Source organism: Schistocerca piceifrons, chromosome 6 (genome assembly GCF_021461385.2).
Source record: "Schistocerca piceifrons isolate TAMUIC-IGC-003096 chromosome 6, iqSchPice1.1, whole genome shotgun sequence".
NCBI lineage: Eukaryota > Metazoa > Arthropoda > Insecta > Orthoptera > Acrididae > Schistocerca > Schistocerca piceifrons.
This window is the reverse complement of record NC_060143.1, coordinates 308,087,630-308,113,399: the sequence shown is the minus strand read 5'-3', so window position 1 is coordinate 308,113,399 and position 25,770 is coordinate 308,087,630. Positions and strand designations below refer to the sequence as shown.

General features: G+C 36.9%; 1 protein-coding gene across 1 annotated transcript; it reads right to left on the bottom strand.

Annotated features, from left to right (window-relative positions):
* On the bottom strand, positions 1–24,056 carry LOC124802519 (putative uncharacterized protein DDB_G0289263). The gene is made up of 3 exons (XM_047263360.1): positions 24,003–24,056; positions 17,263–17,485; positions 1–1,304 (listed from the first exon to the last, which is right to left on the bottom strand). Exons 2-3 carry the CDS (start codon positions 17,473–17,475, stop codon positions 39–41), a joined length of 1,479 nt encoding a protein of 492 aa, XP_047119316.1. The 5' UTR covers positions 17,476–17,485; positions 24,003–24,056; the 3' UTR covers positions 1–38.
* Between the last annotated feature and the right edge of the window lie 1,714 nt (positions 24,057–25,770).

Below are 25,770 nucleotides of genomic sequence, written 5' to 3'. Positions count from 1 at the left end.
TTACGAACATTATAACAAAAAATCGCTTTATTTTCAGTTTAATAGTGCATATGGATTATATATAAAATATACAATAGCAATACTAACTGTAACACTAACATAATATTGATTTCATTGTAACATATGTAAGTAATATACATACCAAATCTATTAAATACAATATCGAATTCTGTTGACAACAATGAAGATATACTGTATGACCCATTAAACCTAATGAAACCAAAATTTCGATTATGAATATTATAACTAAAAAATGAATAATTGCCTGTGTCAAGGAATGATAATGTTTCATTATTACTGTTATAGTTACCGATACGAAAATCTTGAAAATTTAGTAAACAAATATTGTTTCCATTGGTGGCAATATTAGTATTATCGTGATATATATAAAATATACTAAATACAATATCACGTATTATTGATAACAATGGCAAAATACTGTTTGAGCCATTATACCTAACAAAATGAAAATTTCGGTTACGAAAGTTATAACTAAAAAATGAATAGTTGCCTATGTCAAAAACTGATAATGTTTCATTATTACTGTTATAGTTACCGATACGAAAATCTTGAAAATTTAGTAAACAAATATTGTTTCCATTGGTGCCAATATTAGTATTGTCGTGATATATATAAAATATACTAAATACAATATCACGTATTATTGATAACAATGGCAAAATACTGTTTGAGCCATTATACCTAACAAAATGAAAATTTCGGTTACGAAAGTTATAACTAAAAAATGAATAGTTGCCTATGTCAAGAATTGATAATATTTCATTATTTCTGTTATAGCTACCAATATAAAAATCACGGAAATGAAGTAAACAAACATTTTCATTGACGACAGTATTAGTATAATCGCTATTATCAGTGTCTCTACACATATAAAATATATTAAATACAATATCATGAACTGTTGGTAGCAACGATGGGATACTGTTTGAGCCACTATACCTAACAAACCAAAAGTTTTGGTCATGAATGTTATAACTAAAAAATGAATAATTCCCTATGTCAATAACTGATAATGTTTCGTTATTTCTGTTATAGTTACCAATATAAAAATCGTGGAAATGAAATAAACAAATATTGCTTTCATTGATGTCAATATCAGTACAGTCACAATTATCAGTATCACTGTGATTGTCACCATCATTATATGAAATGTCATTATCACAGTCATTGAAATACACATGTGATGGTCTGCTGGTGTCACAGGGTGAGAGAAGCTGCTCCAGTCCTGAGTGCTCTGTGACACTGGGCGGCCATATCTCCACAGCTACCTCTTCTCCCTGCACCTAAACAATAATATGCCAGCTGTCAAAAACCCCAATGGTCGAGGAAACAATGGAACATTCATTCAACTTTCGACCTTCCCTCATCAATTTCGTAACAGGTGGACAACTTCAACTATCTGAAACTATTGTACTACCACAACTATATCAGTAAGATATTGACTTTATTGTGAAAGAAGAAAATATAAAAATGCAGTAAAAGAACCAGGCAAAAAGGAATATAAACGTCTCAAAAATCAGACTAGTGCAAAATGTATAATGGTTAAGCAGGAATCGTTAGAGAACAGATGCAAGGTTACAGAAGCACATATATTTGGAGGATAGATTGAAACCACCTACAGAAAAATTAAAGATACCTATGAATGCCAAGAGTTCAGATGGAAAACCACTACTAAGCAAGGAGGGGAGCATTGAAAGTTAGAAACAATATACAGAGGGGCTATACAAGGGAAATGAACTTGAAGACAATTTCATAGAAAACAAAAGAGAAGGTAGATGAAGATGATATGGGAGACATGTTAGTGCAAAAAGAATCTGACAGAGCACTGAAAGACCTAAGTCGAAACAAGGGTCCTGGCATAGACGAAATTCCCTCAGAACTACTGATATCCTTGGGAGGGCCAGCCATTACAAAATTATTCCATCTAATGTGCAAGGTATTTGCGACTGGTCAAACATGCTCAGAGTTCAAGAATGCAAGAATTCCAATTCCAAAAAAGTAGATGTTGATGGGTGTAAATATTACTAAACTATTAGTTTAATAAGTCAAAATATTGATGTGAATTACTTGCAGAAGAGTAGAAAAAGTGGTAGAAGACGATCTTAGGGAAGACCAATTTTGGACTTTGGAGAAATGTAGGAACACACGAGGCAATGCTAGCTCTGTAACTTCTCTTAGGAAACAGATTAAGGAAAGACAAGCCTACGTTTATACCGTTTCTAGACCTAGTCACTGTTGACTGAAATACATTCTTTGAAAATCTGAAGGTAGCAGGGGGAAAATACAGGGAGTGAAGAGTTATTTACAGCTTATATGGAAACCAAATGGCAATTATATGAGTTGAAGGGCATAAAAGGGAAGGACTGGCCGGGAAGAATGTGGGTTATGGTTGTAACCTACCCCCACCATTATTGAATCTGTACATTGAGCTAACAGTAAAGTAAAAGGAAGAAAAAATCAAGGAAATCAAAACAAGGGCAATAGAATGTAATCGAATTAAGTCAGGCATTGCTGAGGTAATTGGATTAAAAAATGAGGCATTAAAGGCAGTAGATGAGATTTGCAATCTGGACAGTAAAGTAACTGATGATGTGAGAAATGGAAGGGTGTAAAATAAAAACTGACCATGGTAAGAAAAGTATTTTTGAGAAACAGAAACTTGTTAACATCGAATATAATTTAAGTTTTAGGGAGACTTTTCCGAAAGTATTTGTTTGGAGTGTAGCCTTGTATAGAAGGGAAACGTGGACAATAAGCAGTTCAAACAAAATGGAAATAGAAGCTTCTAAAATTTGGTGCTACAGGAGAATGTTGAAGAGAAGATGGATGGACAGCATAACTAATGAGGACATACTATATACAATTGGTGAGAAAAGATATTTGTTGGACAAATTGACTATAAGAAGCCATCGGCTGATAGGAGACATTATAAGAAATCAAGGAATCATCTATTAAGTAATAGATCGAAATATGAGAGGTAAAAATCGTAGATCAGATGAATACAGTAAGCAGATTCAATATTGCAGTAATTTGATTATGAAGTACTTCCACAGGATAGAATAAGATGGAGATATGCTTCAAACCAGTCTTTAGACTGAAGACCATGACAACATGATGATGATCTCAGCACAATTTTAAAAATCTGTTGCTGATTCGGTGGGATATTTTCCAGTTGAGATTAATATGCTTTGGTAACACCCATCTATTTAGTTGGAGATGAGGAAACTACCACTAATTATGGACCTATTTCATTCTCCCAAGTCTTCTAAAATGTGTTTGAGGAAGTTACCGTGTTTAACTATGCATAACTTGCTAATCGCTTCTTAGTTTGGCCGTTTTAAAGGATTCTCCTTAGAGAAAACAATACATGATCTCATATATTAGTTACTGGCACAACTAAACAAAAAATGTTTTCAGTTATTATAGTTTGTGATGTTTCTACAGACTTTGGACCTATTTCATTCTCCCAAGTCTTCCAAAATGAGTTTGAGGTAGTTATCATGTTTAACTGTGCATAACTTGCTAATCACTTCTTAGTTTGGCCATTTTAAAGGATTCTCCTTAGAGAAAACAATACATGAGCTCATATATTAGTTACTGACAGAACTAAACAAAAAATTTTTTTCAGTTATTATAGTTTGTGATGTTTCTACAGACTTTTAACCTGTTTCATTCTCAAAAGTCTACTAAAATGTGTGTAGGAAGTTATCGTGTTTAACTGTGCATAACTTGTTAATCGCTTCTTAGTTTGACCATTTTAAAGGATTCTCCTTAACGAAAACAATACATGATCTCATATATTAGTTATGGGCAGAACTAAACAAAAAATGTTTTCAGTTATTATAGTTTGTGATGTTTCTACAGACTTTGATTGAGTAAATCACAATATGATACTTGGCAAACTAAGGTATTATGGCATTAGTTTTTGCATGAACGGATTCTTACCCTCATTACAAAAGACAGTGTCTCATTGACAGAATGCCACAGGTATGAAACTAGCCTAAGAGTGCATAATCACAAAAAGTGGGGTTCTAAAAGATTTGCGTTAAATCCATGCTTATTCTAAACTTACACAAACATGCTTTCAATGACTTTATAGACCTCTTCAGCACTAATTTTTTGATGACATAAGCATGCCACTACTAATCAAGGGTCCAAACTCAGTGTTAACAGACACAGCTCAGATGATAGCTGATCAAGGCTAGATCTAATCCATAGCAGGCATTTTGTCTCAGTCTCTCAAACACTCATGTTGTACAAATCTGAAACTAGTAATGGTATCTGCAGAAGCAGACTTTAACGATTATACCCAAAATTAAGTACAGCATGTAAAGTTTGATGAGGTTTCCAGTGGATAACAAAGTCAAAAGGAATCAACACACAAATAAGTTCATGAACAAACTCAGAGTAGCATACTCTGCCCTTACAAGGATTTGTCACTGTGAGTAGATAGTTACCTACATGTTCCACAGAACATTTTGCACGATATATTGTAATGATGTGGAACAAGTCATTTTACATTCACATCACAAATGAACTTGTATATACAGTTACATTCTGAAGTTTAGTAACTTTTTTCACTAAAAGGGAACAGATATACAGATGTGAGTTAGTAATTCCAACCCACCATCTTTTACACAATTCAGTAATAGAAAGTCTTCTACAGAATGGATGGAGTTTTCAATGAGAAAGTTTCTCAGTTTGTTACCAAATTTTATTTTGCTGTCTGCCAGACACTTTATATCACCTGACAAGTGTTCAAAATTTTTTTCTGCAGCAGTATGCACATTATTTCATGCTAAAGACAACCTTAATGCGGTGTAATGAATGTCATTTTTCCTTCTGGTATTATAAATATGTACCTCAATATTCATTTTGAATTGTAGTGCATTAATTATAACAAACTTCATGAGGGAATAAATATATGGTAAAAAAATAGTCAGAATGCCCACCTCAAACACTTGTGCACAAGATGACAATGGGCGAGCACCAAATATTATACTTGCAGCATGTTTTGCGCAATGAAGACTTGCTTCCTTCAAGATGAGTTGTTCCATAATGTTTATCCATATGACATTATTGAATGAAAACATGTAAAATATATCGACTTACTGACTTGTCTCTCAGGAAGGTTTGCAATCATTCTAAACGCAAGTGTGGCTGAACTAAGTTGTTTTGGCATTTCCAAATTACGTTTTTTTCCAATTTAAATTCTCATCAGTATGGACACCTGAGAATTTAGAAGTGTCCACCCTATTTATTATTTCCTCACCAGGTGTTACACTTATTATTGGTGTAGTAGCTCTAGATGGAACTGAATATATTGTGTCGTTTTAATATTGAGGGTGTGATCATACAAGGAACTTGTCAGTGATACTTTCAGAAACTTTGTTTACTATTTCTTTTGTTTCTGCACATGTTCTGGGATTGATGGCAATACTAGTTTCATCTGCAGTAGGAACTAATTCTGCTTGTTGTATACTAAATGTAAGATTGTTGACACATATGAGAAACAGCAGTTGACCTACATAAATGGTTTCTCCCAAGTCAAAATTATGTTCCTGGACCATATTGCTTAAACTGATAAGTATAACTTTCTGAGGCTATTTGTTGGATATAACACTATCCACTGGTTGACTGTATTATCAATCCCATAAAACTTCAATTTATCTAGGAGAGTGTTGTGATTCACGCATTGAAATGCTTGCATAGTTTGCAGAAAATACTAACTGCTGTTGTTTTATTATTGTAAAATTTGCTGAGGGAATATGTAAATAGCATTTTCAGTAGAGAAACTCTTCAGAAATAGAAGCTGTGATTTGCTGAGTATGTTATTGTGTTTCAGGTATGGTATTATTCTACACTACATCGCTTTCTCAAAAATTTTGGAAATTGATGTCAGCATGTAGTTACTGACATCTCTCCTATCACTTTTCTTAAGGAGGGGTTTGTCAATGGCATGTTTCAGGCTCTCAAAAAATGTCTTGCATTAATGATGCATTATGTATTGAAAATAAGATAATGCTTATTATAAGGGAAAATCTTTAGTGCTCTATAAGAACCACCATCAAAACCAGATGAGCTCTTATTTTTGAGAGATTGTATAATTTCCTTAATTTCAGACGGACAACATGGTGCGTGATACATTCACTCAATGATGGAAGTTACATTTTCAACATACTGCTGTTATTTTGCTCTTGAACTGTTTATTCTGATGTTTTCTACTATATTTAAGAAAGGGTTATTAAATATATTTGCTACTTATGAATCATCACATATTGTCTTACCATTCAGTTTGGTAGAGATGTTATCCTGTTTTGTGGCCAGTTGCCCTGTCTCTCATTTCACGAAATGTCATATAGCCTTAAGCACGCTGCCAGAATCACTGATTTGTTACATATATGCATGTTTTTTAATTTTTTAATAACTTTTTAAAGTAATTATGAGTACCTTTTGCAGTGTACAACTACTGCAGGATCTCTACTCCTTCTAACCAAAAGGTAAATTTCCCTTTCCCTTTCATGAGATGCTTCAATCCCTCTAGTGATCCACAGTTTTTTACCTGATTGTTTATTCTCTTTTCTGGTTAGCTTGTGCAGAAATCTTTTTTGAAATACCAGTATGCATTTATTGTGGAATAGATTAAATTATATGTTATCATTTGGTACATACAATAGAATACATTAATATTTGTTCCATAGATCATGAATATGATATTTCTTAATGATATGGAAAATGTCAGATTAACATATTTCCTTTACAGAATGTTTTTTATTTTATTTTATTTATTTATTTTTGCAGTTACTACTTCATATTTAAAAATTCATCTACTGAGTAGAAACAGTTGTCATTCAGAAATTCTTTTAATTTGTTTTTAAATGTTGTTTAGCTATCAATCAGATATTAATGCAATTTGGCAAAAGACTGAAGATTTTTGTGGCAGCATAATTCACTCTTTTCTGTGAAATTTGGTCAGAGTCCATTTGCAGAGACCCATTTACAGAGTCAATTTTCTTAAAGACATTCCTTACAATTTCCCCACCTGATTTTGTTTGTAGAGTGTGATTACTATACTTGTATCATCAGCAAAGAGAACTGCCTTTGCATTATTATCATACTTTAAGAACAATATGAGCCCAAGTCTGACCCCTGTCTTTCTTGATAATCTGCAGTTAGAGGACTCTTCTGATTTTTGTAGATAATCTGTACTGTTAATTTAAACCTTCTGCATTCTTCCAGTTAAATATGAATCAAATCTTTCTGCACTGTCACACTTGTACCATAATACTTAAGTTATCTAGAAGAATTTCACGATTAATACAGTTAAAAGCTTTAGAGAGTTCACAGAATATCTGAATAGGAGATGTTCAGTTATTCAGATTTCATTGTAAATTATGTCCCATGTCATCTTCTGTAAACTATTCTCAGAAAGTTGGTCCTGAAGTCATTAGTTGTTCTAACTGATTTCCACAAAGGAGTATCCATGCTGTAAGGCACTATGTTATTTATCCTAACTGCGCATCATGATCAGAAAAAGTATTTCTTACTGGGTAAACAGTTATTTCCTTGCTATGAGCTTCATTTTTGTCCTGTACCATCTGGGCTACACTCCTTCTATGACTACTACCTAGGAACAAGACTGTTTTGTTCCAACTCCATGCTACGCTATGCAGGGACTTTGAGGATGTAGATCAGGTAATTATAGTTGGGAGAGCAGGAAACAGCCTGGCTATGAATCCAAGATATAGTATTAGGAGTGACCTGGACAAAATAGGAGCAGAAAGTGGACACATGAATGAGGGGTTTGTGGAGGTCTCTCAGCAGCATTATCAGCCATGGGTAACACTGCTGTATGGCATGTTAAGACTGAGCCGAACTGGATGCTCCACACAATCACAAAATCTCACATAATTGTTGTTCCAGTTGATGCTGTTGGTAGGTGGGAGCACATTACACATGACCTGTACCTAAATAGGAAGGGGAAATATAAATTAGCTTCTCTATTAGCAGATACTGTAAGGGGGGGCACAGTCACACAAGGGATGATCCCTATGGTTACTGGGACCAGGCAGACAGGTTTGTTAGATTAAATCCATGGTTAAGACACACAATAATCAAGAAAAATAGAATAAAAGAAGCTTCATGTACAGTAAATAGAGATAAAGCTAAGGATAGTATCAATTTACTTCATCAAAATATCAGAGGAATAAAAAATAAAGTAGATGAGCTGATACTGTGTTTAGATGATCTCAAAAATAAGAATGAGATTGATATACTTTGTCTGCCTTAACAATATGTATCTGTGGTGATGGAAGATGTCAGTATAAATGAGTATAATCTTACACTTGTAGACATTGCATGGAAAAGGAGGAGTTACATTTTACACGAAACAAAGGTATAAGTGCAAGCAAATTTTGTGTCAATCAGAACTTCGAAGTTTCTGTATGTGAACTACAGCTAGATAATGTAGTGTGATATTAGCAACAGTGTACAGGTCCCTATTATGAGATGGGGAGCTATTCATTAAAAAAAGAGGTTTGACTCCCTTGTTTGTCAGACAAAAAGAAGAAGTTATTAATCTGTGGTGATTTCAATGTAAACATTCTAAGCATTTCTGATAGGAAAAATTAGTAGAAGTATTATTAATGACATATAACTTAGAATCAGTTATCAATTTCCCTACACATATAGCTCTAAAAGATAATGTATTTGTACAGCAAGAGGATGTAAAACTAACTCATGTTTTCCCTGTGATAAATGTATTATCAGACCATGATGCACAACTGATTAACTTACATAGCTTAGCAGGATGTACAGTTCAGAAACTATTAAGTAAAAGTGTAAGGCTGCTCAGCCCAGTATCATAGAGCACTTCAGAGAAAGTTTGAGGAATGTTAATTGGTGAGCTGCACATAGTGAGACAAATGCCAATGATAAGTGCAACATATTTCTTGATAAATTTATATTCCTTTTTGAACACTGTTGCCTCAAAAAATTACTAAATGTGAAACCAAACAGTTTTCAAAGAAACCTTGGATCACTACAGATATTAAAGTGTCTTTAGAAAGGAAAAGAAAATTGTATGAGGCAGCAAGAATTAGTAAAGACCCAGAAGTAAATTTACGCTATAAATATTATTGCAACGTACTGAGAAAAGTTGTCAGAAAATCAAAAATTATTTATATTAGAGTTGAAATTAACAACTCGGGCAATAAAATGAAATCAGTATGGAATTTTGTTAGAAGAGAGACAGGAAAAGTAACCACTGGGGTAGATAGTATTACTATTAAAGAAAATGATAGCATCTTCACCAAGAGCACACAAGTAGCTAATGTACTGAACAACCATTTCTTAAGTGTAGGTAAATAAATTGGTGAGAATAGTTCAAAAGAAAAAGCCATGCATTACATGGAAGAGTCAGTTTTGAGAAACCCTGGTCAGATTAATTTTCGATTAACAACTACTTGTTAAATAAGGAAAATCATTAAATCTTTGAAAAATAAATGTTCTGTTGCAGTAGATGACATCTCTAAGAAGATATTAAAACAATGTGAAGCAGTTACAGCTGACGTTCTGAGTCACATCTGAATGCATCACTAACTCAAGATATTTTCCCAAACAGGTCAAAATACGCCATTGTCAAACCTCTCTACTAATAGGGGACACCACTGATGTCAATAATTACCGACCAATATACTTTCTCATTGTAAGACACTTCCAGGGGCAGATGTGGACTCTGGCCACAATCTATTGGTTATGACCTGTACATTAAAACTGAAGAAACTGCAAAAAGGTGGGAATTTAAGGAGATGGGACCTGGATAAACTGAAAGAACCAGAGGTTGTAAAGAGTTTTAGGGAGAGCATAAGGGAACAATTGACAGGAATGGGGGAAAGAAATACAGTAGAAGAAGAATGAGTAGCTTTGAGGGATGAAGTAGTGAAGGTAGCAGAGGATCAAGTAGGTAAAAAGACCAGGGCTCTTAGAAATCCTTGGGTAACAGAAGAAATATTGAATTTAATTGATGAAAGGAGAAAATATGAAAATGCAGTTAATGAAGCAGGCAAAAAGGAATACAAACGTCTCAAAAATGAGATCGACAGGAAGTGCAAAATGGCTAAGCAGGGATGGCTAGAGGACAAATGTAAGGATGTAGAGGCTGATCTCAGTAGGGGTAAGATGGATACTGCCTACAGGAAAATTAAAGAGACCTTTGGAGATAATAGAACCACTTGCGTGAACATCAAGAGCTCAGATGGTAACACAGTTCTAAGCAAAGAAGAGAAAGCAGAAAGGTGGAAGGAGTATATAGAGGGTCTATACAAGGGCGATGTACTTGAGGACAATATTATGGAAATGGAAGAGGATGTAGATGAAGATGAAATGGGAGATACGATACTGCGTGAAGAGTTTGACAGAGCACTGAAAGACGTGAGTCGAAACAAGGCCCCCTGAGTAGACAACATTCCATTGGAACTACTGACGGCCTTGGGAGAGCCAGTCCTGACAAAACTCTACCATCTGGTGAGCAAGATGTATGAAACAGGCGAAATATCCTCAGACTTCAAGCAGAATATCATAATTCCAAACCCAAAGAAAGCAGGTGTTGACAGATGTGAAAATTACCGAACAATCAGTTTAATAAGCCACAGCTGCAAAATACTAACATGAAATCTTTACAGACGAATGGAAAAACTAGTAGAAGCCGACCTTGGGGTAGATCAGTTTGGAGTCCGTAGAAATACTGGAACACGTGAGGCAATACTGACTTTACGACTTATCTTAGAAGAAAGATTAAGGAAAGGCAAACCTACGTCTCTAGCATTTGTAGAGTTAGAGAAACCTTTTGACAATGTTGACTGGAATACTCTCTTTCAAATTCTAAAGGTAGCAGGGGTAAAATACAGGGAGCGAAAGGCTATTTACAATTTGTACAGAAACCAGATGGCAGTTATAAGGGTCGAGGGACATGAAAGGGAAGCAGTGGTTGGGAAGGGAGTAATACAGGGTTGTAGCCTCTCCCCGATGTTATTCAATCTGTATATTGAGCAAGCAGTAAAGGAAACAAAAGAAAAATTCGGAGTAGGTATTAAAATCCATGGAGAAGAAATAAAAACCTTGAGGTTTGCCGATGACACTGTAATTCTGTCAGAGATAGCAAAGGACCTGGAAGAGCAGTTGAACGGAATGGACAGTGTCTTGAAAGGAGGATATAAGATGAACATCAACAAAAGCAAAACAAGGATAATGGAATGTAGTCGAATTAAGTCGGGTGATGCTGAGGGAATTAGATTAGGAAATGAGACACTTAAAGTAGTAAAGGAGTTTTGCTATTTGGGGAGCAAAATAACTGATGATGGTCGAAGTAGAGAGGATATAAAATGTAGACTGGCAATGGCAAGGAAAGCGTTTCTGAAGAAGAGAAATTTGTTAACATCGAGTATAGATTTAAGTGTCAGGATGTCATTTCTGAAAGTATTTGTATGGAGTGTAGCCATGTATGGAAGTGAAACATGGACGGTAAATAGTTTGGACAAGAAGAGAATAGAAGCTTTCGAAATGTGGTGCTACAGAAGAATGCTGAAGATTAGATGGATAGATCACATAACTAATGAGGAAGTATTGAATAGGATTGGGGAGAAGAGAAGTTTGTGGCACAACTTGACCAGAAGAAGGGATCGGTTGGTAGGACATGTTCTGAGGCATCAAGGGATCACCAATTTAGTTTTGGATTGCAGCGTGGAGGGTAAAAATCGTAGGGGGAGACCAAGAGATGAATACACTAAGCAGATTCAGAAGGATGTAGGTTGTAGTAGGTACTGGGAGATGAAGAAGCTTGCACAGGATAGAGTAGCATGGAGAGCTGCATTAAACCAGTCTCAGGACTGAAGACCACAACAACAACAACATACTTTCTCACTGCAATTTCAAAAAACTGTTGAGAAAGTAATGTGCTCAAGAGTGGCTAGCCATCCCAGTAGTAATGGGATATTTCCAGAATGAGATTTTCACTCTGCAGCGGAGTATGCGCTGATATGAAACTTCCTGGCAGATTAAAACTGTGTGCCCGACCGAGACTCGAACTCGGGACCTTTGCCTTTCGCAGACAAGTGCTCTACCATCTGAGCTACCGAAGCACGACTCACGCCCGGTCCGCACAGCTTTACTTCTGCCAGTATCTCATCTCCTACCTTCCAAACTTTACAGAAGCTCTCCTGCGAACCTTGCAGAAGTAGCACTCCTGAAAGAAAGGATACTGCGGAGACATGGCTTAGCCACAGCCAGGGGGATGTTTCCAGAATGAGATTTTCACTCTGCAGTGGAGTGTGCGCTGATATGAAACTTCCTAGCAGATTAAAACTGTGTGCCCGACCGAGACTCGAACTCGGGACCTTTGCCTTTCGCGGGCAAGTGCTCTACCATCTGAGCTTCCGAAGCACGACGCTTCTGCCAGGAAGTTTCATATCACTGCACACTCCGCTGCAGAGTGAAAATCTCTTTCTGGAAACATCCCCCAGGCTGTGGCTAAGCCATGTCTCTGCAGTATCCTTTCTTTCAGGAGTGCTAGTTCTGCAAGTTTCGCAGGAGAGCTTCTGTAAAGTTTGGAAGGTAGGAGACGAGATACTGGCAGAAGTAAAGCTGTATGGACCGGGCGTGAGTCGTGCTTCGGAGGCTCAGATGGTAGAGCACTTGCTTGCGAAAGGCAAAGGTCCCTAGTTCGAGTCTCGATGGGCACACAGTTTTAATCTGCCAGGAAGTTTCAGTAATGGGATACTTAGTAAATCACAGTTTGGATTTCAAAAATGCTTTCCCACTCAGAGAGCAATATACAATTTTACTGCCCACTTAATGGATCCTTTAAAAAGTTAAATGTCACCAACAGGAATTTTCTGCCACTTACTCAAAGTGTTAGATTGTGTGAACCATGACATTATGTTACAGAAATTACAATTGTATGGTATAAATGGTATAGCATGTGAGTCGTCAAAGTCATATCTACCTAACAGCAAGCAAAAAGTTTCTTTATATGGTTTAAGTAATTTAAGGAAGTTTATCACTTTATATAACTGGTGTGAAATTACACAAGATGTTCCACAGGGTTCGATCAAGGGTCCCCTTCTGTTTTTGATATATGTGAACGACCTCCCTTCTTACTTGAAAGAAGAAGCTAAACTGACACTGTTTGCTGATGATACAAGCATCATTAATAATCCAGTTAAAGGAACTCCAATAGAAAATGATACAAATAATGTCTTTGGGAAAGTTATTGATTAGTTTTTTTTTAATGGGCTTGCTCTGAACTTTGAAGAAATACTGTACATACAATTTTCTTAATGCAAGGAGTACAGTTCCTTCAATAAATATAACACATCAGCAGAAGTCAATAGATGGGGCAGAGCATACTATGTTTTTGGGTGTACATATAGTTGAGAATCTCAATTGGAAAATTCATCATTTGAATGTCCTAAAGCGACTAGGTTCAGCAACTTTTGCAATCAGAGTAATTGATAATTTTGAGGATATAGAAATTAGCAAGCTAGCATACTTTGAATACTTTCACTCTCTGATGTCATACAGAATACTATTTTGAGGTAATTCAACACTTAGACAAAAAGTATTCACTGCTCAAAAGAAAGTGGTTAGAATAATGTGTGGGGCTCATAGTCGCACATCTTGTAGGCATCTCTTTAAAGCATAAGGAATTCTTACAACAGTCTCACAGTACATTTACTCAGTAATGAAATTTGTTCTCGACAACATGGACCAGTGTAAAAACAACATTGACATTCATGATTATAATACCTGAAGAAATAAATACACTATTCTCTACTTAACTTATCTTTGGCACAGAAATGGGTAAAATGTGTCGCAGTACAACTTTTCGATACATTACCAGATGAAATAAAATGTCTTGCAGACAGCAGTAACAGTTTTAAAAATAAATTGAAATCATATCTCCTTGACAACTCCTTCTGTTCCATAGATGAATTTTTGAATAAGAATAAATAAATCTATAGGTATAATACATGTATTTTGTGCCATTTAAGTGCATGAGGTAGGTAACAAAGATTTTAAGCATTTTTTTAAAAAAAGACCTTCATTCATGTGCGCATTTCTTATGCACTTGACACATTCCACATCATAACTGTTAGCATGAGATTGATCAATGGAACATGCAAGTAACTAACTAATTAACTCTCTCCACTAAGTTTCTTTGCTAGAAGTCAGCTGCACCCTAATGTGGCCTACAGCTGGATAACACTCTTCCCCTCCCATGTCAGGTAACAAGTCAGATTTATTTCGTTGATTATGGTGAAGAGCTATTCTCCTTTTATCTATTGCTTGTTACCTTTACTCAGTTCCAAAGATCATTTACCTACTTCAGCCAGCTAGTTCAAATTTCAAGTGATCTAATTCTGCCTGACATATCATAAACCACCAACCAGGTATACGGAGTAGGTGCCAGGTAAGCAACAAGGGACCTGCTCAGACACTGCATTATGAGAAACATGACAACGTTCAGAAGCATTACATTGTGGCATGTTACAGCTTTCAAGCATGCATGTATGCAACCCCTAAAAGGAAACATTGTCCCCTGTGTGCATTAATCTTTTTCATACTTGTAGCAATTGCTATAAAAGAGAACAGATTGATATGCTTTTCTAATAGCAGACGGAATTTTTGAAATTTTATTGTATTCTTATGCACATAGTTGATCAAATCTGCTAATTTCACAATAAATAAAGTCTTTCTTTTCAGTGAATAGATTAATTCCTTAGAATGTCTTTCAGACAAGTATGTAACCTATTTCATGGTATTTTACACATTTTGCTCATTTTAGATTCGACAGTAACAAAAGCGCTTAATGTCATGATGTTATCAATGTGTTTTGCTATATCTGTTAAGGAATGTTTAAGTTAAATAGAACTCTACACAATTTCATAGTTTTGATTTTTCATTTTTTTCGGTAATTTATGTGGTAAATAAAGAACCTGTAAAAAAAATTCAGTAAAATGTTAAAATTATCGGAGCTACAATTAATTTGACACAGCTCTGTTGCTGTTATTTATCATTAGCAGAAAGAATTTGGGTTTTCACTTTTAGGATCCTTTTAACTAAGTTTCCAGTTTACTTATTGCTTATCGAGGATTTGCCCACAGCTGGTGCAAAGATACCTGTCATCTGAGGTAGGTGTGGCTTTGGCACATGCAGAATCTGCCTTGTGTGAATAAGTGAGTCTAGCCTACCAAGCAGGTCACGGGGTGCATAATGTTGGTATCTAACACTGAGGTATGGAGAATAGGCGAGAACAGTAATATTTGTACACTCATGTCAGTTTTGTATGATTTGCATGTCAGCAGAGTGAGCCCAACTTGAGTGAGGTGTGCTTAATCACGTATTTGGCGAGTGGAAAATATGTGCAAACATTTATGATTGATTTATGAGTATTTTTATATTAAATGAGACAACAGACAATTTTTTGTGGTGACCTTGTGAAAACTGAAAGCAATGGATGCACAGAGGACACCGAGCATGGTACATCAGTGGTAATCACACTAGACTCAATTTGAAAGGATAGCGTTTAAAATATGGATGAGACCACCCTGACTTAGATTTATCTGTGATTTGCCCAATTCCTTTGAGGCAAATACCAGGATGATTCCTTCAAAACGGCATGGCTCATTTCCTTTCTCATCCTCAAAAAAACCTGTACTTATGCTCTATATCTAATGACCTCGATTTTGACAGGATGTTAAACCCTAAACTTCCTTTGTTCCTTTGCACTGATGTGTGGACAAACATTAGACAGTGTGGGGGCTTTCTTGTCTAAACATGAAGTACAATTCAGTTGGAGTTTAATATAAACTGTTGCTGATTAGAAGAAACATTTCTCATCATTTCAATGCATTTTTGAAAAAGTTAATCAAAAAGAACTTTAAACAACCATGGAAAAAACGCATCGATTACAAGCTGGATCAACATATCTTTTGAAAGAAGATGTTAAATGTATTCGGCTAGAAGGAGCAGAGATTCTGCAGTAGTTAAACACTACAAAAGCCACTCAAAACTACCGTGAAAATTTATTAAAAATTCAGAAATTTGCGTATGTGTAAGAAATCAGTAATTCTGACAACATGCTGAAGGCTACATGAAATTTAGTGAGACGAGAGACAGGGAAATCGGCCACAGGATAACATCACTACCGAACTGAATGAGGGACGATATATGATGATTCATAAGTAGCAAATATATTTAATAGTTTTCTTAAATATAACAGAAAACATCAGAACAAACAGTTCAAGAACAAAATCACTGCAGTACATCGAAAATGTAACTTTCATAATATTCACTCATATGAATTAAGGAAATTATACATTCTCTCGAAAATAAAAGTTCATCTGGTTTTGATGGTGGTTCTTATACAGTACTAAAGATTTGTTCCCTTATAAAAAGCACTATCTTATATTCAATACATAATGCATCACTAATACAAGGCATTTCTCCAGTGAGACTGAAATATACCATTGACAAACCCCTCTTTAAGAAATATGATAGGAGAGATGTCAGTAACTACATGCTGACATCATTTTCCAGAAGTTCCTCATGTTGCATATTGTAAATAATCCAATGCAGTTCAAAAAACAATTGTGCATATAAGTACCATACCTGAAGGAAAAATACCATTGCGTGTTTCCTATTAAGGCTGTCTTTACACAAAAAGGGGTGCACGGTTGTGGAATAAAAATATTTGATCAAAGTAAAATTTGCAAGCAAACTAAAAAAGTTTCTCATTGAAAAAAATTTCTATTACTGTATTGTGTAAAAGTTTGTTGGTAAGAATTACTAACTTACAATGGTAAACATAGTTAAGAAGGGACTTTATAAATGTTCACCATGTAGCCATATTTAAAAATTAAGTTGTGAAGTATATGTAAAATTACTCAGTCCACATATTGCAGTTTGATGTGCAAACGATCAGCAGAACATGAAACTGACTAACTATGTATTAACAGCATCAGGTTATGTGGAGGAGTGAGAAAAGAAGTTTGATAGGGTATGTGTCACAAAGGTACCTCGTTAGGAACTCAGTAACTGTCAAACGTGACCTTTTGGAGTAAGTTTTCCTTCAGTACCGTGCAAAAAGTCGATAGCCTAATGCAACATTAAAAATACAGTAAACTAATAGAATTCAGTATCCAGAACCAGTAATTTACCTAAATAATAGATAGGGAGACTTACAAGTGACGAGTCTCGATAGCCCAATGGCAGGTCCTCCAGCATTTCTCTGATATGGGAAGGCTGGCGTGTTACAATGGGAACATGTGCCCCAGATGAATTGGCCGCTGTGTGCATCTCATCAACTGACTCGTCGCGTACACGAGCAGTATCTGATGCCATCTCATCCAAATCAGCTTCAATGTCTGTGTCGTTTACACTTCCCTGGTCACTCATTTTCAACTCTCTGAAAAACAGAACACACACTTTATAGGTTATGGGTTCCGCCTTTTTGCCAACACACTGGTTTTTTTTTTACCCAAAAATGTTAGAGCACGTCTGGGCCATCATCAGTGGGTTTTTGTTTATTGAAAAACTGTGAAAAGTGAACGTATTTTAGGTTGTAAGTAATTTAACAAAGTGAGTCTAAAGGAAGTTTTTCTTCGTTTTGCTTCTTATGGTTTTGCAGGACCTCTAGTATGGTTTCCTGCACTGATAGCTTGTCATCTGCAAACCAAAAGATGAAAGTCTGGGTGAGATAACGCATCCCCTGATTTTTGAAAAACTTGATTTTTGCATGTCAAATGTTTCGTGTATATATGTGTTACTATTAACGTTTTGTTGTGACTGATCCTTTTTCTTTTGTGTTCCAAGAGCACTGTGCGCACATGTTAATGTACTTTGCGTAATTTCTTTCTTTATAAACGCCTTTTTATTACGTAAAACGCGGTGAGCACTATGTTTGTCCTACGAATACTGATTGAAAAGTGATGCATGTGAGTTGATATTTTCCTGATCTGTTGAGCTTATCTGTGGGTGTCTCCTATGTTCTGAGTTTTTTCTGTGCTGTATTGTCTGTCCTATATGCTGTTTGAAGTCCCTCTTTCTTCAATATATAGCCTATTCTGTGGACGTTTTTGATACTGTAGGTGAATATGTGCCATTTTCTATTGTGTGTGAAGACTTCCAGCCCACATATTTTGCTTATGCTCTCTCAGTATTCAAATATCATGTAGTATTTTGGAAAACAGTGGTACAAGTTTTAAACCATTTTGAGTACAGAATTAATGGAAATAGTGGACCAAATGTCATCATGCAGGCAGCTGTTGAGGAAATATAAAATACTACCACTTCTTTGTATATACCTACCAGATAATGCTGTAATTGTAAAAGAAAAACTAAACAGTAGCACTCCACATGTCACCCATAATTCATCTGTAAATAGCTACTAAACATGAGAAATAAGCTATCCACATATACAAAGGACAAATACAGCACTATCGCATTCCTCATCCTGGCATCAAACTGTATAATGCATTACCCACTTCAACAAAAGTAATAACGGACATAAACAGTTTTAAATGAGTCTTGAAGGGTTACTTGATTGAGCACTGATTCAATGCAGTAATGGAGTATCCAAAAAATAAAACTGTAACATGAATTAAAATTGAATTTCTTAAATTTATAAGAGGCATACAGTATTGTGTGATATCACTGTTGTTGACAAGATGTATGGGAAAAATTTCAGAAATTGCGTTTAGTTATTAAGGCAAGATTCAGAATCTTTTTTACACTGCAGAGTCCTTGATTCACAGAACTAATAAATTATTTAAGACAAAAGGGTATTGCAATTTGCACTCCGATAAGTAAAGAATAATTAGTCCTATACATGTAGTCAGTAAGCCAAATTCAAGCCAATGTCAAGATTAACCTAACCTAACCTAAAGTCTTAATAGTGTTGCAGGGGTAATCAAACTTAGAAGTTCACAACAAGTAAGATGCGTAGTAGTACATTTACAAAATCATTTTGAGCGTGCTGAATTGTTGTAGTTTGTACATACCTGAGATATATGTTGCTACAGTGCTTAAAAGACGTTCGACAACAACTAGAAACACTTCTACAGATCGAATCTTTTCCTTCAGATAGATTTAGATTGCCCCTGTCTTTTACAATCACAGGACAGTCATCTCTTGCACTTTGGTTTCAGCTAACATAGTTCCCGCCTTCCGCTGTACTGCTTCAAGTTAAGGCCAGAATATCGTTCCGGTGTTACTGACGTATGCCACGACGTCACCATGTAACGTTGATGGCTAAACTCACTGTGCTGTAAGTCCCGCAATACTGGTTGGTCAGAAACAGTCTGAAAAGATCGGGAGGGTGTTGCAGGGACGAGTGTGGTGAGAAATAATTGTTAAGAAAAACATTCCATACGTTGTGCAATTTCAGTGTTACTTAGCACTGAAGTTAGCTAATCAGGTCGTTGCGCGCGCAAATTCAAGCACTTTTACACGTTAAAATGCTTCAAGACATAATTACCTGTTAATCTGGGAGATACATTGTTGAAATGTTCATTATCAGTTAAAATACGCCTTTTTTGGAAGACATAAATTTAAGCTACATGAGCAAAAACTAAGTGTTTTCGCTTTGAGGAAACCAAACGAAGGTCAAGTTTGGCAGCACTGTCTCTGGCAGGCTGCTTGAATTTGGGCGCGTGACGATCTCATTGGCTAACTTCAATGTTAAATAACTGGGAAATGACGCAAAGTATCGATTTTTTCCTTACTATTTATTTCTCAGCACAGCTTCCCCTACAACATCCTTACAAGCTTTCTACACTGCTTCTGCTCATCCTGCACACAAACCAAGGCTGTTTTAGGATGGGCAGAGAAAGCGATTAAACAAATGAACTAAGTCTAAATTGTAGTAGAAATAAAGACAAGGAAAAATTATCACAAGAAAAAAGTAGGGCTATGAAATATGAAACAAAGATATTCAAGTAATGTAGGAGACACTGTCACAGATATACCAGATAATTTACTGGGCTTTCTGGAATAGCAGCTGAAGGATGGTGCCAACACATCAGTGAAGTAACACTTCGATATCCAGAGAAGAGCCAATCGACGATACTTCAGCATGTGAAAAATGTTTTCTGAAAGTCATCACCTGCGTAACATTTAACTTCAGGTGGCATGAAAGATGCCAGCAAGCTAATCTAAAATTTATAAATGACAATTTTCCGTGGTCTTGTCGTGTTTGTGTACCTGAAGAAAAAGTGGATCTGATAAAAACTGTGAACTCGAAAGTCCAAATTATAAAGCAACATAACAGTGACATGGAAACTCTAAAGATAGGATTTCTATCATTGACAGAAGGAAAGGAGAAACTTCCTTGTGAAAAGTGATCGTATTCTCAAGCTGTTAAATATGCACACAACGTCACTCATTCTCAAAAGACAATACAAAGTGAGAGAAATGATCAAAATTAAGTGAAAAAGGATTCGACAGATATATACAGAACACGTGAAATTGACAGACATGTACAAACAGATTAATGTAAGAAATGTAAGTAAAACCTATGCTCATGAACAGAACTGAGTGTAACAAAACGAGTTCCTTTAAACTGGCAATTCTATTCCGAAAAATATCGATGCCCCAAACTGTTAAACCCATGTTCTACATAGCATTAGGATGCATCAGATGAATAAACACATGAAAAACGTTTGAAGTACCAAACAAACCTCAAAGGAGGTTCCAATGTCTGCAAAGAAAATTATAGAGGTTTCTTTGCGAATTTGGGGACGAATTCTCTTCCTAGCAGAGTGAAAACGACGCCATAAACGAAACAAGAAATGCAATTAGAAAAGCCGAGAACATCCATTGCGAATTCAAGACGGTAATAAGTGCAGTTCTGCACCTCAAATCAGTGAGCAATATCTATACATACAGGATAATTGACTATGTGCTATATCAGGTGACACTTTAGGGGCAGTATTTCTAAATCATAATAAATGCATTACCAGTAATAACTTAAAACCAGACAAATTTCACTTGGGTAGTTAGGCTCTAAAGATTGCAGAAAATATTGACAGCTGTGTTTAAAAAAATAAATTTAAAAAATCCAAATGGATTTTTAGTTAATGTGGTGATAATTTTAAAAAATAGAAAAGATGATAGATCAGACCAGCGAGTAGAAAGGTTTAATGAGAAACAGGAATCTGAAAGCAAAGTAGTGATAAATTCTCAACAAAGCAATCCAGAAAAATGATTTTATGCTATTTTACCAGAATGTTCGGTCACTATGCAAAAAGTGAATAGAACTGGAATTGGTCATTTCAGATTGATTCTTCTCTGTTGTGTTCTGAATGAGCACTGGTTAAGAGAAGATGTATTACATAAATTTTACATACTGCTGCTTGACAGATAAAATTTACTACAGATGCAGTATGGTCATAGCTTCCAAATAGATGAAAGTAGCAAAGCAAATATCAATATTGAACAGCCACGATTTACATATAGATAATCTTATTTTTGTAGGGTGCTTTATAATGGCAATTAAGCCAAAACAAGCCTGTCACGTAAAATATTAATTATGTTAACTTATTGCAGTTGGTTTAAGAGCTTTCACTTACAGTATGTCTTATAATGACATATACTATCCTGTGGACCAACGGAACATAGGACTGTGAACTGACTGGCCACACTTGTAGAAACCAAAACCACTTCTTGGTAACTGCCGCTCAGTCAAAAGTGGTACACTGTAGCTGCAAACATTTACAACAGTTTAAGACGTTGAACTGTGGAACATACTGAAATACCTGCCATACAGTTACCAGCAATAAAACAATTGTGGTACGGATCTCCAGACTGATTTATTAACTTTCGTAATCATAATTACTGCAATGACATCACGATCGCTTATCCTCTTCTTTTACAGACATTTTCGATAAGGACCGGCTTATTTGTAGCCGAAAGGTCTAGGATATGTCCACTGTGTGTGAGCTGCCGAGCTAGCTTTTCAAGACAAGACAGTTTTTAGAAAACGTAGTCGAACATATTTCGCATGACTGTGTGTCTGTACCTTCCCCCCCCCCCCCCCCCAACGCAAAAAATCCAGAGACACCCCAGTCTATACTCAGTAGATTAAAGCCGCCTCCGTCCGCAGCTCGTGGTCGTGCGGTAGCGTTCTCGTTTCCCGTGCCCGGGTTCCCGGGTTCGATTCCCGGCGGGGTCAGGGATTTTCTCTGCCTCGTGATGACTGGGTGTTGTGTGATGTCCTTAGGTTTGTTAGGTTTATCTAGTTCTAAGTTCTAGGGGACTGATGACCATAGATGTTAAGTCCCATAGTGCTCAGAGCCATTTGAACCATTTTTGAAAGTCGCCTCCAACTAGTATTGCATGATCTGGTTATTTACGTGCTATTTCAATGACTCTAGAACTTTCATGGCAGAATCGGTTGCCCGGTAAAAACATCCAACAATTAAATTGGTTTCGCCTACACCTGTTACAAATGACCAAATGTCTTCAGTTTTACACTCAACTTCGACCTCAATATAGACAAAATTTTTGTGAAGTTCAATGAACACTCCCCTTTCCGATATACTCGCTAAATATCTCAGTTTTCCACTTCGGGTTTCAGCCAGGTCGGTCCCAAGAATAATTTGAGCGTGAGAACTTCCCTGGAGGGCAGTAAATTCGGGAATTTGAATACTTCGACAGTTTACTGATAAAATTATGACAGCTGAGGTGTCCTTATTCTGAAAGCCGTTCGGTTTCCCTTGCTGCATATCGAGCGGATTGTGTTCATCAGAGCACCGCAAACTACTGCCTAGCCTAAAAAACCCCCCGGTACACTTTACAAGTACTCTTCTACCCGAGTAGTTGCTTTCTTTGTGTAGTGCACCCCTGTCCTATCAAAGGGGGTCCTACAAATCCCCAGACGATAACACAGGGTCTAGAAATCAGCTGCCAAGACCGTCACAGAGTCGACGAAGCCTTTGGTTGAGACCATCCACTTGGTTCCAATCCAAAGAACACCGATAATTCTGGGAACGACGCTGCAAACTGCGAGCTCTGCTTGCACCCCGTGCGCGAGGCCGGCAGCCTTCACCACCTCCGCCAGCCGCCTGTACGAACTTAGGACCGCCTCAGAACCTATGCGGTGGGCGTCACTGATGCCGACGTGAGCCACAATTTGCAGAGGACTGCACCCTGCTCGCTCGATAGCCTCAGACCAGGCCGCTGCCACAGCTCGCATGAGAACTACCGGCAGACATACTGAGTGCACATTGGCTTTTTTCCTAGTCCTGAGTGATATCTTCCTAAGGGGCTCCATAACGCGCCAGCATTGAAACTCCCAATAATTAACAAATCCCTGCCCACGTGTTCCTGCTTGCACCCTGCTGAAGGACCGGTCACCTGTGCACTCAAGGGGTGAATGGGCCTTCCAACTCGAGCGACGCGAACGCGTTACCACCCGCCACTCACCTTGCTGTTGAGGACGGCTCCAATGTCGGGGACACTAGGAGGTACCACGGAAGCGTAGCCCGTGGACAAAATAAACGACACCTGTGGTGACCCACGCGACGCGCCAGATTCTCCGCCACCACTACACTCTAAAGGAGCGGCCTGAAGGTGATTGACCGTAGCCAAAACACATTCAGCTGTTCGCAAACTGCGGCCAGCTCCTCCTGCGTCCGCAAAAAGCATGCACTCATCTTAGCCATCCTAGTAAGACTAACTGAAGAAGTGAGCAATAAAAGAAGACAGAGTTCTAGATATGCAACTTGCTACACTCCCGATGTGTCACCAATGGACGCTGATGCACTAATGAGATGTGTAGCTGGCGGTTCAGTGAGCAACTATTGCACTTCAGACTAAATGAATTTACGAATACAAAAACTCGAAATTAAACCTCTTAAAAAGAAAAACACGAACGAAATTTAATAAGTATGTTACAAGGAAAACACAGAAAGGTAAACACTTAACTTGCCGCTCTGTAGTTGTAGTATATAAGCCGAGAGCTGCAGCCTGACTGACTGCCTTCCTAAACGAGCGGAAGTGGCTGATATCTAGCGGACGTACACATGGCTACAGCCACTGAATGACGCTGGTGATAACACAGGTCCCGCTTTCCGACAACACGTTTCCCTCCTTTGGCTGCGCTATTTTCGCCTTTACATCAATTTAAAATGATCGTTTCAGTAATCAAGTTTATTCGGATATTCTTTGGTGATAAAACATCAAACATGGGCGTCTGAGGCCTAGATTCGCTTCTGTGACCGACCTTGGTTTCGAACGACAGTCCGCGGTTCCTTTTATAAATGGTCACTGCGAGCTCTCAATACGGCAACAAATGGATATTATATTTCAGCTCCCCCATGAATTCACGCCTCTTATCGTCATATAAAATTTGACAAGCTCCTTTCCAGAAGGTACCAAATCCGAAAAATTGAAAAATGTAATAACATGTGGCAGTACTACTCAGAAACATTACCTATGTATTAAAAACCTGTTATTTATGCCAAAACATAACGTATCCGTTATATATTTCCCCCTAAGAGTTGCTGTTCATGATGAAGAGTACCAAATTCAGTCTTATTTCGTTTCCAAGGAGTACCAAATCCCAGCAGCCAATCGTTGTTGGTAATGACGTCACAAACAATATAGCCGACATTTTTTCATGACACTGTATGTTATAAGGATGTGTCTGGCGCTTTTCATGTTCATTGTGAGTTTTTGATTAATTTATGGAGTCTGATATATTATATGAAACTTACAATTTTCTGCCAGAGGGTACCAAACTCATTTTTATTTATGCAGTAATAGTTAAACAAATAAACATTTAACAGAGCTATTTGGCGTAGAGCTTCTCGACATCTGTCTGTATATAAAAATAAAAACGAAGCTGTGAAACATATTCCCAAGATACTGTGGTTTTGAAACGTTTTCTGTATCTCCTGTTAAGTTACATATTTATGGATTTGCTACCTTTTGGAAATGAGCTTCTCATTTGTAGATGACGAATGGCGACCGGAGGAAAGTTTCACATTTACATGTTTTACTTTTCTTCTGTGTATAACTTGAGGAGTTTCAGCAAATTTCCTAATTCAAAAGCTTCTCTGCCCTGAGGCGCCTGACTCAAATGCAATAATGATGTCATCTTCCATGGAAAACAGAAGGTGCAGTGTCGGTGTTTTCTCCGTTGCTCATTCCTTGGATGCGCCTTGAAGTGCCGTAAAAGGCCTGATGTTTTAAAAAAACTGCAATAATTTATAAGATAACGTACAGGAATTACGCGAGAGAATGGCATACGCACTGTGTGAAAATAAATTGATTCGTTCGTCATCATGATACCCTTTCCTTTAATTAGACTTAGTTATCCCTTTCTTGTAGGAAAACCAGGCATAGAATTGCGTTTGTACCATCCTGTAATCGTATCGTTCGTAGGTTCCGGTGTTCTGTCAAGAGAGTTAAGCAGGTCACTTTTATTTGTGTCCCGTAACCGCAATCATTGGGCAATAAAGCAATTTTCTTTAGGGTGCTCGTGTACTACTTCAAACCGAACACCCTAAGAATGTATGCACTCCCACAAGGGAAAATAGCAAATCACTTAATAAGTCACAGCAGAGGAAGTGACGTTAAAGTTAGAGAGAATCTTTTCCCTAGCAGTGTTATTTGTAAATGAGCAAATAAAAAGTGACACACTACCTACTTTTATCAAAACATGTTCGCTCGTATTAAGTAACACCTAGC

Bases quoted from the DNA above. Each gene is read 5' to 3' on its own strand.
- LOC124802519 (XM_047263360.1), bottom strand. From the start codon at position 17,475: ATGAGTGACCAGGGAAGTGTAAACGACACAGACATTGAAGCTGATTTG. The intron at 1,305-17,262 runs GTAAGTCTCCCT...ATTATTGTTTAG, and splicing joins GCTATCGAGACTCGTCACTT to GTGCAGGGAGAAGAGGTAGC.